The sequence below is a fragment of the Amblyomma americanum genome, chromosome 4 (genome assembly GCF_052857255.1).
Source record: "Amblyomma americanum isolate KBUSLIRL-KWMA chromosome 4, ASM5285725v1, whole genome shotgun sequence".
Classification (NCBI taxonomy): Eukaryota; Metazoa; Arthropoda; class Arachnida; order Ixodida; family Ixodidae; genus Amblyomma; species Amblyomma americanum.
This window is the reverse complement of record NC_135500.1, coordinates 187489594-187505698: the sequence shown is the minus strand read 5'-3', so window position 1 is coordinate 187505698 and position 16105 is coordinate 187489594. Positions and strand designations below refer to the sequence as shown.

Genomic DNA, 16105 nt, shown 5'->3' with positions numbered 1-16105 from the left:
TTCTGGGCATCTCTACTGAGGCGATGCAGCATGGTGGTCTTCTACCAGGAACATGCCAAGGGTTGGCCTCACAAATGCAAAGCACCTAAAAACTCCCTGTGTGCGCACCCATCATGCTATAACGAACTATGTAAGCTTGGATCAGAAATCTAAACCCTACTTTAAAACTTATGTTCAGAATTTGTATGCGGTTAGTGAATAGCATGCAATACAGCGATCAAAGAGACACTTGCAACACCAGATATGGACGGAAGCAATGTCACCTAGTGCTTACCTCCGATATGTCTTGCGATGTGTCAGGGTCTATGGACGTCATCTCCACGTACCCCTTGTTATCCCGAATTTCTTGCAAGACGCCACAGTTTCCAAACACCATCTGAAAGTTCAACGAACGAGACGTGCAGTGCTACAGAAGCTGCACTTCACCTGACCCAATCTGCAATCAATAGTGTGAAAAATATGCTGTTTAGAGACATAGCCTTTCTTAAAAAAAAAAAAAAAGGAGGGGGAGAGAGAGAGCCTAGAGGCAAAAGCATGCTGAACTTACTTGCATCATACAGATTACAGAATGTGCTGTGTGAGTTAACAGCCTTTAAAAGCATGTGTTCTCAAATGTAGCTTTCGCAAAAATCTCAGGATGTGTTTCCAACACTTAGTTTCCAACCTTAAGTGAGACCTCCACTTCAAGGGAAAGAGAGAGTAGGCATATGTGGTAGCTAATTGGCACATGTGACAAGTTTTCTATGTCAATTCAGCAGGAAATTAAGGGGACCCAGAAAGGGGCTTGTACCGAGGGTAAGAAAAGCCAGAACACTGAACCGCCCATCATTCTCCCGCAAAAATTTTCAACGTAGCTTGCGCAACACTAGAGATACAGGTGATTAAAAATGACCCAATCCGCCTTTTCCCTCTCAACTCATACGCCAAAGGGAGCCATAAAAAAATAAAGAATACAAGCTGGCGCGACGCTCCGCCTATGAATACGTAACCATTGTTTACTTCCGGTACCCACGCTCTCTCGCTCACGCCTGGCGCATCATCGCATCGTCTGCCATTGATGAGATTTGCTTATTTGTCACCGTTATGGACCCCGATCTCGAGAAACGCTCGATACAGATGAGTGCCGAGATGGGCTTTGAGCCATACAAGAATACGCCGTTTGAAAACCCGGCGTTGAATTTCACCGACGACGAAAGTGATTCGTCAGCGGGTTCACCGGACCCTCCCGACGACGGCAGTGGCGATGCTGTTGGCGGGTAAGTGATGCATCTGGTAATGATCGTCGACATATTCTTAGTAGTACAAGTTCTGTAAGTCATACAAAATCGTAAAAAATAGCTAGCGTGAGTGCTTGCTTTCATCAATATTTTGAGCTGTCGCCCATCGAACTATGTTCTGCCCATAAACATTCAGGGCTAACGCAGGTGCAGTTGCGGCTTCTGCGGTGTAATGCCGACACCCCTGGAGCAAGTTTGCTGCCGCGACGTTCTGGCGTAGTTGCGGAGTGCGAGGAAGGGTGCGTGACACAGCATCACGCATTCCAGAGCGTATGCTGCACCCCCCGAGGTTCTCAGGGTGGTGTATTGGGCGATGCGGGAGAACGGCCTCCACCTGGAAGAGGACGAGGAGCTGCACAGGTAACCCAAAAGTGTCTTACAACTGAAACACAGTTATATGTTCACAATAACCCTTGATTGTTTCACAGCTAATCGGTTCCTTGCGTACCGGGCATTCACCCATTGGACACGGGGGACGCTCGGGAGAGCCAACCGTGTGGTGCTGCCAGCCTGCGTTGTGTGCAGGATTCGGAGGGAATTTCCCTCAGCCAGCTACGTGGGCTTTCGGCACCCTGCTCAATAGCGCAGGTAATGGTCCACTAATGCCATGATGTTCACATTTTCCATTAACTGCATATTACTGTCTATCTGCTGCTTAGTGCCGCCGTCGGCTCATGTCTGTCGTTCACTGTTTTGATACTGTTGACAAGAGGCATTGCTTCGGCGAGGCAGCAACAAGTTTATATAGGCCCTTCTAGGGCCTACAGATACACGTGCTTTATGCATTTAATGTTTTGTGCATGGCTTTATCTGTGCAGGCAGTATCGTGCATGCGCCACATTTTTTTCTCACCAATGTAGTAGGATCACAACATGCAGCACAAAGTGCAACTTGTGCCTGCTGGGACAACATTGAGTAGATTTTGGATGTCATGAGGACACGAATGGTCAAAGGGTAGCAGCAACTGGGCTGCTTTCGATGGGTGCAGTAAAGAGACGTATGGCAGCTGTCAGTTTTTATTAGGATAGGACACAGTAGGCATCTCGGTTTTTTTTTTTTTACATCAGCTCTCATCATTCCTCCTTCGTTTGTGTCATCATCATTTGTGCATTGCAAGTTCCGTCTGCCACTAAATATTTATTTTTACCTGAACCACTTCTGCAGTAGATAGGGTTCTTATATTGGTCGTCATGCCAGTTTACTGGTTTATGGGGGTTTAACATCCCAAAGAGACTCAGGCTATATATATGAGGGACGCCATAGTGAAAAGCTTCAGAAATTTCGACCTCCTGGGGTTCTTTAACGTGCACTGACATCGCACAGTACACGGGCCTCTAGAATTTTGCCTCCATCGAAATACGACCACCGCGGCCGGGATCGAACCCGCGTCTTTCGGGCCAGCAGCCGAGCGCCATAACCACTGCGCCACTGTGGCGCTCACCAGTTTACTATGGTCTACAATGGGCAAGAACAGGAATGCAGTTTTTTCTGCAGTTTTGGTGGTGTGCGCTGCTTACAGAAAAGTGGTATTGTGCACTTCAATTTTTAACTTGTATTCTAGGAAACTACCTTATTTATTGTCCCGTTGAATATCACATCATCTTGTGCCTAGTCATGGATACCATTAAGATTCTTCATCACTCTTAGTGTCGCCACTGCTGGAGGCCAGCTAAGTACCACACACCAGCTTCCAAAACAGGCCGCTCAGGATGCAGCTGGAAATGGTGCTAAAGTGAGCAGATGAAGGGCTTCAGTACATTCGTAGGTTGCCCAGCAGTGGGACACACTACAAAATGATAGCACCCTGCCGGGTGAGCTTAGCATCAACCTGCAGTTACTCACTCGGTCTTCTGTATGTGTGTCTGCATGTATCTGCCAATGAAAGCCTCGACTGGCTTGCTGGGCTTTCTTCCTCATATTGCATTTTGCCCTTTCGTAGACCACATTCACATGACATGTGGCATAAAATGGGCTTCAAACTTAGCCTTGACAATATTGTAAACATTCGAACCTTCCTCTGCATATCAAGTGAGGAAAGAACATCTCCAGCCTTTCTGGCGACTCAATGGTTATGCCACTCGGCTGCTGACTTGAGTATGCGGGTTCGATCCTGACTTTGTTGGCCACATATTGATGCAGGTAAAATGCAAACGCCCATGAACTGTGCAATGTCAGTGCATGTTAAGGAACCCTAGTTGGCAGAAATTTATCCGCGGCCCTTTCTCATTTTATTCTATTTATTTACAACATACTGCTAGCCTCATAGTGGAGGCTTTTGCAGGACAGGGATAAATTGTATACACACATGAAAAACGTTTAGTCAGGTTACTGCAGAAATGAAAAAACAATAACAAATAATAACAAAAATAAACTCTTGGTTACAAAATAACTTGCAAAACGAAAAAGGCAATACAATGCGATAAATCAAGCACGCAAAAAACAAAATAAAAACAAACAATTCCAAAACAGTGCACTTATTCCCATTCTAGATTTCACAATAGTCCCAGTTTCTTTGGGACGTCGGACCCCACAGTCAGTTGTAGTGAGCGTATAGTGGGGGCTGATGGCTCCAGGGGAAAAGGTTCTCAGTGTTAGCACAGCTAAGGATAAAACAGCACAGGTCAGCTGAAAAGGAGGATGCGCTGGGCTTGATACACACTGGACTGCTTTACTCTGCGCAGCTGGAATCATTGAAGGTGTAGTGGGGCTGGCATCACCAGCGGCACTGATGAAGCTAGGAGGCCCTCTGTTGGAAAGGCCCTCTGTTCCCGGCAAGCGGTCCCAATGCCACAGTGGGCTCGCTTTTGCAGACAGCCGGTCCACCCCGTCGACCACTTCCCTAAATGGCAGCCTGAGCCCTACGCAGCAGATCTCCAGCCCAGTGTCGTGCGCCGTCATTTCGCTGTTGCCAGCAGCCAAGGCATCGTATTCATTTCTACAGATGTGGCTTCCGCACGCCATACCTTCATCTGCACCGACTAAGCCAGCGAACACCCCATCCCTCCTGCAAATCCCCACGTGGCTGCATTTCCTGTATGGACATTTCCCGGTCAACATCAACCCAACTGGCGGCCCCACCAGTAGACCTTATGACTGAAGCACACCTAGCTCGCCTCCAATTCCTCGATTTTTCCTGCCTGTTCATTCCGTCATCATTCTCATCTTTTGGCTCCCTCCACCCTTTGCGAAGCATCCAGGCTCGTCAGCCCGAGCTCGTTTCTCCTGCCCGACGGCCATCACGAACTTCACTGGCATGAAGAAACTTGTAGATACCGTTTTTCTTTTTCTTTCATCGCGCATCGCACTAGGGAAGGAGCACCTGTAGCGGTGCTGGCATGGCCAGCAGCGCTGATAAAGATGAAGCTGGGAGCGCGACCTGGCTCGCGCAGAACAGAACAGATTCGGCAACCGGCCTGGCCAGCAACGTCGACAGCCCGCTTCGCCGGCTCACCAGCCGCGGCTGCCGGGACCTCCAATAAATATGGATCACCTTCCACAAAAGCATACTGTACTTGAAGAGAGGGGGGTAGCTTGGCACACAGGCATAGGAGTGCGAAACCAGCAAGATGGCAGTGATACAGTCTATGTAGTGTCCAAACACAGGGCAGGGTAAATGGTGCCAAGATATTAAATGGTCGAGTGCTTTCTCTGTGGTCCAGACTGCCAACGTTGTGCTCAGAGGTGTTGCTCACGATGATGACGCCGATGGTAGGGCAGGCAGTGAGAGTGGGTCTGGTAGTGTTTTTGATAATCTGGAATGTCTGGCAGAAATAAGGTCTTGTTTTTCGGGCCTGTTGTAGTGGCTTGTCATGTGGTGTAGAGTTGGTGGCTCATTGCTCAGAAAGCTTTCCTTGTAGGAGGAGCCCTCGCAACTTTCGACAACATTCAGCAAGACGTTGTCAACATAGCCTGCGGAGAAAAACACCAAATTAGATGTTGTTTGAGTACACAACAGCGGTATTAGACGAAGTATCTATCCAAGTTTGTGCAATCGGCGTCAAGTTGCTGATGATTCAGCATGTGTGTTTCCACTGAATGATAAACAATTGCTTGCTTACTGTATGTTGTCTCCTCTTTTACCGGACAGACATTGTGACCCCTTCTAGCCTTGGATGTTTTCACCTTCCACCAACGTTCACCGTCAGCTGTCTCCGCTTGCACTTTCGTAGAGTTCTCATTGTAGTACACCACAGCCAGCTGAGTCCTGGATGAAATGGTCATCTCATCTGCTTGCATGCCACAGGTCAAAGTGCGCAGGTACCTTGCTTGCATCCCTTCCTCCGAGAAGGCATTTGTCTTGGGAGCGAACTGTATAAGCAGGCTGTGGAACGACTCTAACGAAAACGTTTGCACGTCAGGAGACAGCTGACGGATGTCACGCAGCAACAAAGGGGAGCTCACAATTTTCTGTAGCTCTTGGAAGGCCTTTTTGAGTCTGGAAGAAAAGGTTATTAAAGGGATATTAAAGCGCTGCTTTAATATCATTACCGGAGCCTAAAATTCAACACTGACTAAGTATTAAAGTAACGGCATTCGGCACCAGCACTTACTTTGCTTCATCCACAGGCGTTTTTCAAGAGGGCCATGTATGCATTTTTGGTAGGGTCCCTCATGGCCATTGTGCTTGTTGCAGACATTCAGCAAGCTGTTCCACATGCTGACCACGAGGTCCCCATCTCCTCGGCCCATAGCAGCCACCCAGTAGAGGTGGTCAATAATGCTCACAATCCATCCCTCAAGAAATGTGTGTATGCGGCAGCATGCCTGGAGCTTTTTCTTGAGGCCTAGAATGAAGATAAAGTTACCCTGCTTGCAAAGCATATCCTGGCCCTACTGCACTAACAACATGGTGCCTAAATTACCTTTAGCAACATGCCACACATCAAACCAATGCTTGATGCCTGGCTTCTCCGTCCGGCAGAAACGCATGACACCGGGATGTCTGTCTGAAAATAGAAAACAATAACAAGCAAAGCACTGTAATTGCTGATAAAAATATTTGTCTGCAGAAGCAGCACAACATCAGGACTTATGCATATCCCGGTCAGAGTGCCATTTTGAAACCCCTTAACTGATGGTGTATCAACTCAAAGGCCTATTGAACGCTGCTACATGGGCAGCTGTAATGGCATTGAATGAACAGAGGAGCAAAGGACTGTGGTGAGATTTAAAAGGCCTTTGAGCAGTGGCGAGAAACCACAGCCAGGCTCAAATGAATGAATTCATAGTAGTAAAAGCGGCGAGAGCCTTTAATGGTTCATACTCGCGTCCGCCCGTTACATTTTAGGTCGAGTGACCTTGTGATGTCAAAATGCAGATGGCATGCTACTAAAGAGGCGATTCCCAAGATTCACATGCCACAATAGAAGGAAGTGAGGCCTGCGATACATTTAAGACATGTAGCCGCTGCTGATGCGGCAGCAGTGGACATCACTGCCTTGCTACCGCTACTCGGTTTTGAAAGCTGCCCAGTCCTGCACCTGTTTGCCCTTTCTTCTCCTACTCTGCTCAACTCATTTAGTGCTTTCTCTTTCGCAGCGACCCACACTACCTTCTTTCTTCATCCATAGCCGCCTTTTCTGCACTTGCGCATAGTCCTTTGCCCCAAGGCCGGCAAAAAGCTGCTCTCAAGCCTCATGACGAAGGTTACTTTAGCTACCATGAAAAGCTTAAAAACAATTCACACTGTAGTATGTATTCCGCAGCATTATTTCATACCTCCCGTAGAAGATCGCTATTCTTTGTTCTCAGAAGAATTTTTAATTTTCTACAGCAGAAAGTTAGGGGCCTTAGTCATGGCTATATGCTGGTAAATAATGCTTGAAAAGGCAGCTGTAAGATATAATTTCTTTTTTCTAAATTCAGTGCCAAATTGTGAATCATTAAATCCTGCAAAGAAAATATGTTTTTGCATTGATGCAACAATGAAAGCAGGACATTTCAAATGTCAAAACATTGTACAGCATCAGAATCTGACACCCACAAGCCAAGGTTCATAGTGCCAGCTTCAATGCTTATTTTGATTGGAAAAATGGTCTGCCATATTAATTTTAAAAGCTAAATAGAACCTGTTTATGTGAAGCCTCACTTGCACCTATACACAGTCATGCATCCTTAGAGCTTTACGATACTACTTGCATCATATTCCTTCCAGACAACAAATGAACTAGGCCTGCATCATTACTGACTCATTTATTGTTTTTGTATGTTTTCTTTCTCTGATGAAACTGCTGCTTGTGCCGGGCTATAAAGTCGCACAGAGCTTTGCACAGCATGCAGCCATTACCTTCTTTACAGCGGACAGCAAGTAGGCCCGCTGATAATTGTAGAATGTTCTCTCGCAGATGGTTTGCACATTGATGGACCTCAAACAATGCAGTGATGCAGCCACCGGGCATCCGGAGAACAGTATCGCCGCAGCCAGTAGAAGGCTGCCAGCTGCCTTATCACCCACATGTGGCTGGCTCTTCCAGGTGTAACTATGGCCTAGTGCACACACAGCCTGCACTGTGAGCAGTGTGCCCTCCACACTGAAGTGACTGCGGCAGGGATGGCAGCAGGTGTGGCAGGTGCCCACTAGCTCTCGCAGGCACCTCTCAAATACAATGAGCTTTCGTTCACTTTGAACAGGTGCATCTTCATGTGAACGGAAAATAAACAGCATGCCACTGCATTCGAATTGCCATGCCCTCACCATACATTTTTTTACTTGCCATTACAAAAGGTTTGAACTTTCACTGAGCTGCCCTTGTTTTCACAAGTGCACTCCTACAATGCAAAATGAATGTTTCCACGTTTCATAGGCCCGTTTGGCGCTAACGCTGAGAATATTAAGACTTCAACACCTATTGAAGTAATTGACATGCCACCCTACCGTCTAACACTGCATATACCTTATTTCACAGTGCACTTCAGCACACGGCCACATAAATTAGCAATGAGCAAAAAGGAAAGCGCGGTTCCTGTATCACTTTGAACGGATACCACTCATTGAGTATGAGGGAAGGAGTGAAAAACGGGAAAGAAAAAGGCACCATAGTTGAGGGCTTTAAATTATTGCAATGAATTGAAGCTCTTAAATATGCTCTCGCATCGTTCGGCATGTGAATGCCTTCTGCATTTTGCGTGCATCAAAATTTGTTCATTAAGGGCAAGAATTAATCACACCCTCTCAGGATGATCTACCGAACAGTGACCATAAAGTTGCTGTGACCGGAGCAGTTGCTGGTGTAGGTGTTACAGTATTAATCATAAGCTTCACATACCTGCCGAAACTTGTATCAAATGATGGCATGTATGTGATGTGCTCTGCAGCTGGCTGTACACCTCCATCCCAATCAAAACTGTCCACTGTCTCCGACACCACACTCGCTGCCTCTTGTTTCTGTGGCGTTGACGCACCCTGCGCTCTGAAGCCGGGTGGTATGGGCGACAGCGGGGCAGGCAGCATTGCAAGTGGCTCGGTCTGGGTCCTGGCCGCAACAAGAGCTTTGATGCTGAAGTTTACCTGTGTAGTTGCAGCAATTTTCTGCACTTATTACCTGAATAGTGCACTTATTACCTGACTAGTAGTGGTTTCCAGCCTTTTCAGGCTGGAAGCCACTACCATGTTGCGGAGTGCATCCTACTTACCAGAAGATTGTCGCAGCGGTGTGCTAGGCACATCAGGCCACTGCTCTGTGGTCTGTGTTCCCACCGTGTTCCTTATTGCAGAGCACGTACAGTTACGAAGTGGCTCCTAAAAAAAGGCAGATGCAGTTATCTGAAAGTTGTGAACTTATGGCGTGCTCACTAGTCTCGTGTGTATAGCAGTACTCCTACCATTTTCTTATGCATGCTGATGCTCTTGCAGAGCGAAGGAAGGCCTCACTTTAGCTGAAATTCTTAACAGCCACAAACAAGCAGCGCTGTGAGCTGTACAGCTAACTTTTGTGAAAATCATCTGCTCGGTATATGCCGTTGTCGGCAATGTGCAGGAAGCAAAAGACCACAATTGTGAACAGAGAGTCAGAATGGTGTGCCTTGTGGGCATCGTGTCAGTGGGACTACCCTTATTTTCCCTTATGCCATGAAACGACTGTCCATAGCACAGCAGCATTGAAAAGATTACATTGGTTGTGTGTAAGGCACGTGTTATGTCATAATAATGCTAACAAGTGGAGCTGTTGCACATTAACTGATAACAGTTCCTAGCTTATAAAAGAACCAAGACAAGTGTCATGCGGCAGCCAACTTGGGCTACAACTTACTGCAGTTTTAAGCTGGCTGGTAGATGCTCCAGTGGCTTCACTGTTTTCTACCACAGCCTGTGGTGGAACTTGACGCTGAAACCAAATTGGGGGTCTTACAACATCATAAGGAAGCACATAATTTTTATACTCTATGACCTGTATATTAAACAAGGCTGAGCTACCTCATTTTTCTTATGTAGTAAACAAACTGCAGGGAATGATAAAAACAATATCAAGAACACTCAAGGTGAACCAGCACTCATATGCAAGAAGAAATTTTCCTTTTTATGCAGTGTTGTTCATTTTGTTTATATTATGAAGAACATGCAAAGTTACTTGTTCCTTAAGTAAATAACTTGCTCTATTTTGCACAGTGCTATATAAGGAAGCCTTTTCTGTTCACTGAATACTGAAAATGAAGTTATCAATTAGTGCCAGAAAGAGAAATCTATTTCATTTGAAAGTTTATTCAATGAACTGATAATTAAAAAGGTAAACAAATGCAAAAATAGTAGCCCAGCTGTTTTCAGTATCTGCTTAATTGTTATAGCGCTTTTGAGTGGGGACCTGTCTTTATAGCATTACTTTTCCCGACCTTCTTACGATGGCCGGCATGTTTATGCACTCATGAAATTTTTGCGGACAGAAAAATTCTCCCATAACTGGCAGGCTATACGCGCATTTTCCTTCGAAACAAAATGCATGGTGAGGAAGGCTTTGAATGCCATTATCACATTTCTTTTTTTGCGGTACCCCACTTCCTTGGGAATGACTGAAATGTTTTTGCTGTCGCGAGGCCTGCGGCCAAATCATGCATGTACACGTATTTACGGCACAGGTGATCCTGCACGGAAATCGCACAACGGGCACACGCACGTTTAGTATAGTGCCATGAGCATTTCACCTGTCCGCTAGCCAGTTTATATATATATGGTGCTGGAGTTGTGACTCACGCACTACATCATACGTTAATTATTAGAGTGCCGCATTGCAGTTTTGCACACAGGAATACTTACTTTCGTCGTTGGAAGAAATAACGTCAGCAGAGCTCTCGGCTTCAGCCTCAGCTTCTTCACATTCACACCTGTTCACTGCACGAACTCTGGGTTGTAGCAGTAGTCGTAAGGCGAGAAATGGCGACCACAGACACGGGGGCTCTTGCGCTCGTCCAACTGGGAGAGTCCGATGCGCTGGAGCCAGACAGCTTGCGTGCCTTCATCTTTCGGCAGAGTGTGCCGAATGGTAACACCTTGCCGGTCCCTAGCTTTGCAACCGACAACGCAGCACGGCCCATCCATTCTGATCGCGCATGCGACGGAGGTCGCGACCGAAAAGGCTGGAACGTTAGCATTAGCACCGCTTCTAAAATTCCGAATTCTACTACGTCTGTTAGCGAGCGTACTTTTCATGTCTATATTAGGCGACCGTAGTGCGTCCCCTTCTAACACGTTGGAAACACGTTGGGTATAGTTCCCGATTCAACAGCGGCACCGGCAGAGTGACACACATGCTACAAGCAGACGACAGTATTGAAAACCGGAAGTGCAGTACTAATTTTTGATGCTGCACACACAATAACGGCATAAACATGCATATAAACGACTACTTTCCTTTCTTAGATGAGAAACGTTTCCGAAAAAGCAAAAATTTAAAGTATCTAGCGTTTTTATTTCGGTAATTACGGGGTCTGGCATTTGGTCACGTTGGCATGGCGAACCAATGAGAACCCCCGGCTCCTGACGTTGTCTGCCAGATTTCGCTCGAAAGCCCGCCACCGCTGGTCGCCGCGAGGTGCGAAAGCGGGGATTTTTAAAAATGTATTGAAAATTATCCGCTCGCTTCTGAGGCCTCGTACATAGCATGAACTCTCAGTGGTCTATACTCTACTCAATGAAACCATTTTATAGCCAACCTCAAACCGACCCCCCTTTAAGCAAAGAGCCTTGCACGTAAGTGAGTACATCAAACAGCATCTTTTTAAGTTTTACATGTAAGTCTAAGGAGAGAATCAAGAGCGGTAAATGAGCGCTTCTTTAGGGTACTGTTTGCTGGATAATAGGACAGATACATCATTGCACAAGCATTCCCACTCCACTGTGAAACATGAGGAATTATGCGAGGCATGGGAGAAAATGCAGGTTACAAGATATATACTAAGTCTTGGACTCAGGCTCTAAGCAGTAAGCTCACGCTTAAATGCTAAACACATGTAGCTTTTTGCATAGAGTTCCTTACTATTAACTAGAGGGAAAGCTGGCGCCCGCCTATGGGAGTATGCATGGAGCTTCTTCAAGACCACCTGAGCCACCATAGGCGCTCTAAGCATCATGGGGCGGAGAGCTACAGACTGCAGGACCACTACTTTTGGCCAAAAAATAATGAAAAAACAAACGTTGTTAGATGATCAGGAATGCCCTAGCATTCAATATCCTGTCTACAAATTGCAACAAACGAGCACAAAAGCATGTATAAATATAAAGTTTGCCCAAAATAATCGATGGCTTGCTCTCCTATTGGCCAAGTATTGCAGACAACAAAAGCCAATATTTTGTGTTTAACAGGCGTTTTTTTAAAAGAAATGTTTTGAAAAAATTTTTGTCTCTAACATTTTAAGAGGTTTTTTAATGGCATTTCGGAAACCAAAAACCTTTTATTGGTGCCGTTTGCTGTTGCATTTTCGCTACTATGGCTTTTGCGCACTATATTTGCGCCAAAGTCGTCTGCGTTGTGGACGGAACGAAACATCTCAGTAACACCACTTTCTGTTCCTGAAGAAAACAGACTGCCTCGCACCAAGTAGCTCATCGCCCCATGATGCTTTGAGCGCCCATGGTGGCTCAGGTGCAGCTCCGCCAGCTTTCCCTCTAGTTAATAGTAAGAAACTCTGTGGTTTTCTCTGCTCCTGCTTCAAGAAACGATGTTTAGTTTTGAGAGCGCTCAGGTATATTCCAAACAAAAATGCGGAACAAGTTTGCACCAAGCCACCTTTGACCCTAACAGCCTCTAAATTCCTATGGAAGTGCCACAGTCCACAGTTATGTGCCTGCACCACTGGCCAGAGGTGCAAAATGGTCCAGAGGCATGTTCAAACTGAGCAGTGCACAGATAAGAGTAAATAACATCTTTGGTGCAAATGTGCCAGACTTGCTTTCACTAACAAGGCTGGTCAATTTGTCGCATACCCAAAAATGCAGCTACAGAACAGTAGTTGCACACCATTATCTCACCGCATTTTTAGTAGTAATACACAGCCACAGTATGCATTTCTAGTATGCTGTTCATTACAGTGAAAATGGTTGTGAATGACTGTATAACCTGTCCACTGTTATGTACCAATGGGACAAATCAAATGTAACTTTAGAGGCTGCTGTCCTAGCAAGTTTAAAAAGATGTCAACTTTCTTTTTGCACGAAACAGTTTGTGAGTTCCTAGGCTAGAAAATTTACACACACTGAACACGAGAATTCAATACCTCCTTGGCTGCGACAGAATTGGAGACGCAGGAGAAGGTGATGTCGGATGCTGCCACGACGTCAGCAGGTGTTAAGCCCTTGACTGCACCTGCCTTGACAAAGTCTCGACACTGCATACAGAAAAAAAAAAATGGCAAAAAAACTGTAAAGCAAATATGAACCATAAGTTAAAAACAGAATGGCTACTGCACAATCACACCACCACAATATCACCATAAAAAGCATCTGCTCAGAGGCCATTCTGAAGACTCTTTGTCAGGTCTCAAAAACATTCTTTAAAGCTAGCAATATGTCAGTGACACGGACTCCACGCACAAATTGCAGAATGATTTCACAAAAAATAACATTTGCCTTCTATACGGCCGCAACAAGGATTACCCTGTGACTATTGCACTAAGTTAAGACTAATGAAGTGTCATTTTTTTGAAAATACTATTTCCGATCTTCCTAGATAAGCCTTTACACTTTCGTGTGTGCAGTAAGCCCTGCTCAAAGCATAAAGGCAGGGTCCTCCATAAATACACCACTCGTACCATGTCAAGCAAACATAAATCCAACACGTCCCAACAATGTGGGCTCTTTACACAAAATCAGCAGTTTTATTGTGAAACCTGTCTGTGCTAAACTGACCTCGTTCAAGGCTGGTAATTACAACAAAAACATGAAAGCTTGCTTTCCTGCCATGTTACTCGGCTGTTGAAGCAGCACAAGTTGCCACTACAAATAAATGCTACAGTGAAAAGCTCCCCAGAGAATGTAGGTCTCAAACTATATAAAAGGGTTAAGCAGACTTATTTTTTATAAGGAGAGCAAAAGGTTTTCCAAACACCTGAATCCATTTTGGCCCTTTCTTTTTACTTGTATCTTCAATACAATTTCACACAAAATTTGTACTTCACTGCGGGAGCTATAACAATTATTTTAGAGCAGCCTGTTTCACTACTATGTCCAGTCATTATTTATTGAATTGAGTATTTCTTGAGGGTTGTGCATTGGTATACACATTTTTTACATGCGCGCCACAGGCTGAACTGCTAATATAGAGGGTTCTCTACACGCCCCGTGTTCCTCTAGGACAAGAAGTCTGAGAAAGAATCCCTTATGTAGATTGAAACACAAGCGGCGCATTCCGAACTCATGCGACATGCCACATTTCCTTTGAAACCATATTGAACCAGGCAAGCTTCAAAGGAAAGTCAAAGTCTGGACAGATCAAAATGCATGTCATACAAACACTCAAGAAATGACATGGTGGCAGCACTGCAGAAAAACTTAGTCTTATCACAATGTGGGTTCCTGAGGGTCGCATCAATTGTTTTTATGATATTAATAAAAAAGGAGGCAACAGCAAAAAAAACCCCACCACACTAGCTTAAAGGAAATATCAACTATAGTCCAAACAAGAGTATTTTCATTAGCTATGTTAAAGATTCCGTGTGTCACTTCCGTCAAGAAGGCTTCATGGCATGACACTTGGACCCATCCACTCTGTGCAAAGAAAGGATGCATTAGACAGCCCCAAGAACATTTGGGACTGTGGTGTCCCTGAGGAAGTAATTTCTAGATCAGGGCTGAAGCGCCAAGGAGGTGATTGCTTCGTCAAGGTGAACCAGCAGACCCGTACAAAATGTGGAGTAGTGTGCCGCTCGTTTCAGCTCACTCCTACCAGTGTACCAGTATTTATTAATAAAGTTGTAAATAAACCTCATTATAGCTGCTTTATTTTTATTTGCCATAGGTTACTGAAAAACAAGCAAGCTCAATCGATGAATTAGCCAACTCGCACTTCTCTACGTAGAAAGGCGTATCAAGTGCTCTGCAAAAGGTTGCAGGGACAGAAACAGGGTACAGAGAAAGCCGCACCAGTCAAAGAGTTCAGCACCACTTGGTGGACAAAACAATAGTTTGCATTGCTTCGCGTTCTTGAGCAGAGCACGTTTTGTGCTAACTCAGCGCTCTTCGTGCTTTGGGCTATGCCTTGCCCATGGTGATCCAGTCCTGCCACTGAGGCTCGATTATATGTGAGCATTGCAGACTGCATAGAATGGGAGATGTTTTCACAAGCTCGCACTGTAGGAGAAGTGTGCTATACAGCTCTAAATAAGAAATGCCAGAAAAACAAACCTCAAACGAACTGTCAGGAGCACTAAGTGCGAGCAGAGATATCCTGCATAGTGAATGCTTGTCTGGGATGAGCGTGCTTTTAAATGACGGAAGATATCTGGGTGCTGTCATTATGTAGCACTGCTGGCCTGCTGCAGACAGGGCTTGCAAATGAGGCAGGAGCACCACAGGTAATTTTTTCTTGTTTTCATATGCGTTTCTTTTTCTGCTCTGTGTTCTATGATTCAAGTCTCAGCCTAAATAAACTCTTAAAAGGCATACAATAATTCGAATGGTATTGTTCACCAATGATTGTTGACAACGTTAAGGCTGACTTGATAATGCAACATTCATGACTTGCGTAGCACATGCCTACAGAGTCAGATTTATGCAACACATTGAGCGGGGGTCTGGTTTCCCAACGGTGGTCGCCATGGCTTTATATATAAAAGCTTGCCTGCTCTGCTACAAGCCAAGCAAACAACACGCAACACTCGGCGTCGGAAGCTCAGCCAGCCGCGTCGGCGCGACCAGCCATTCTCGCCTACATTACAGCACGCGCTGCCGCACATAGACCCCCCCCCCCCCGGAGAATCTCGGATTGCGCCAGCCACCAGCACAGCCGTCACCAACGATGGCACTAACGACGCCGGCAGCAGCGAGTGAAGCGGCAGGCTTCGCGAAGCGAGGGCGGGAGCCGCCGCCGACACCATTAACTTTGCCGTCTTGGCTCGCGTCCAGCGTCGCAAGTCGCGAGATGAACGGTGGCGGCTCTGCTGGCGGCCTCGGCAACAACGCCCGTTGCCGCGGCCGCCTTTGAGCTTGCCCACTTTAAAGGCGGGCCGCGCGGGTGGCTGCAGTGCCAGGCACGCGTGACGAACGCACAGCTGGAGTGCGGCAACCCCGCAAGTCAACTGAGAGACGGGCAAATGTGATATCAACGCACGCAAAGTTTCCCCGGTTTTCATCTGCTCAGGGTATCTGCGATGACGTAAGATGCAAAGCGACCAAACCTGGAGTA

General features: G+C 46.0%; 2 protein-coding genes across 4 annotated transcripts in view; both read right to left on the bottom strand.

Moving 5' to 3' along the window:
* The window catches only part of Ndf (Nucleosome-destabilizing factor), a 111878-nt gene that overhangs the window by 17624 nt on the left and 78149 nt on the right, over positions 1-16105 (bottom strand). For both annotated transcript variants that reach the window (XM_077662602.1, XM_077662603.1), the window contains 2 exons: positions 12981-13091; positions 275-376 (listed from right to left, as the gene is read on the bottom strand). In XM_077662602.1, coding sequence (XP_077518728.1) covers positions 275-376; positions 12981-13091 — 213 coding nt within the window. The remainder of the gene's footprint in view (positions 1-274; positions 377-12980; positions 13092-16105) is intronic.
* On the bottom strand, positions 5047-12974 carry LOC144128843 (uncharacterized). 2 transcript variants are annotated; one of them, XM_077662605.1, is made up of 6 exons: positions 9527-12974; positions 8910-9015; positions 8543-8784; positions 6140-6223; positions 5828-6061; positions 5047-5712 (listed from the first exon to the last, which is right to left on the bottom strand). In XM_077662605.1, the coding sequence occupies exons 3-6, from the start codon at positions 8607-8609 to the stop codon at positions 5675-5677; spliced, it is 423 nt and encodes a 140-aa protein (XP_077518731.1). In that variant the 5' UTR covers positions 8610-8784; positions 8910-9015; positions 9527-12974; the 3' UTR covers positions 5047-5674. The 2 variants fall into 2 exon arrangements, with proteins under 2 accessions (XP_077518731.1, XP_077518730.1); XM_077662604.1 differs by lacking the exons at positions 8543-8784; positions 8910-9015; positions 9527-12974 and adding an exon at positions 7564-7797.

What these genes read in the sequence shown, in the direction of transcription:
- LOC144128843 (XM_077662604.1), bottom strand. Translation starts at nt 7,675, where the DNA reads ATGCCCGGTGGCTGCATCACTGCATTGTTTGAGGTCCATCAATGTGCA. An exon ending in TGTGTGGCATGTTGCTAAAG is followed by an intron (nt 6,062 to 6,139) that starts GTAATTTAGGCA and finishes TCTTCATTCTAG; the next exon opens with GCCTCAAGAAAAAGCTCCAG. An exon ending in ACGCCTGTGGATGAAGCAAA is followed by an intron (nt 5,713 to 5,827) that starts GTAAGTGCTGGT and finishes CTTTTCTTCCAG; the next exon opens with ACTCAAAAAGGCCTTCCAAG.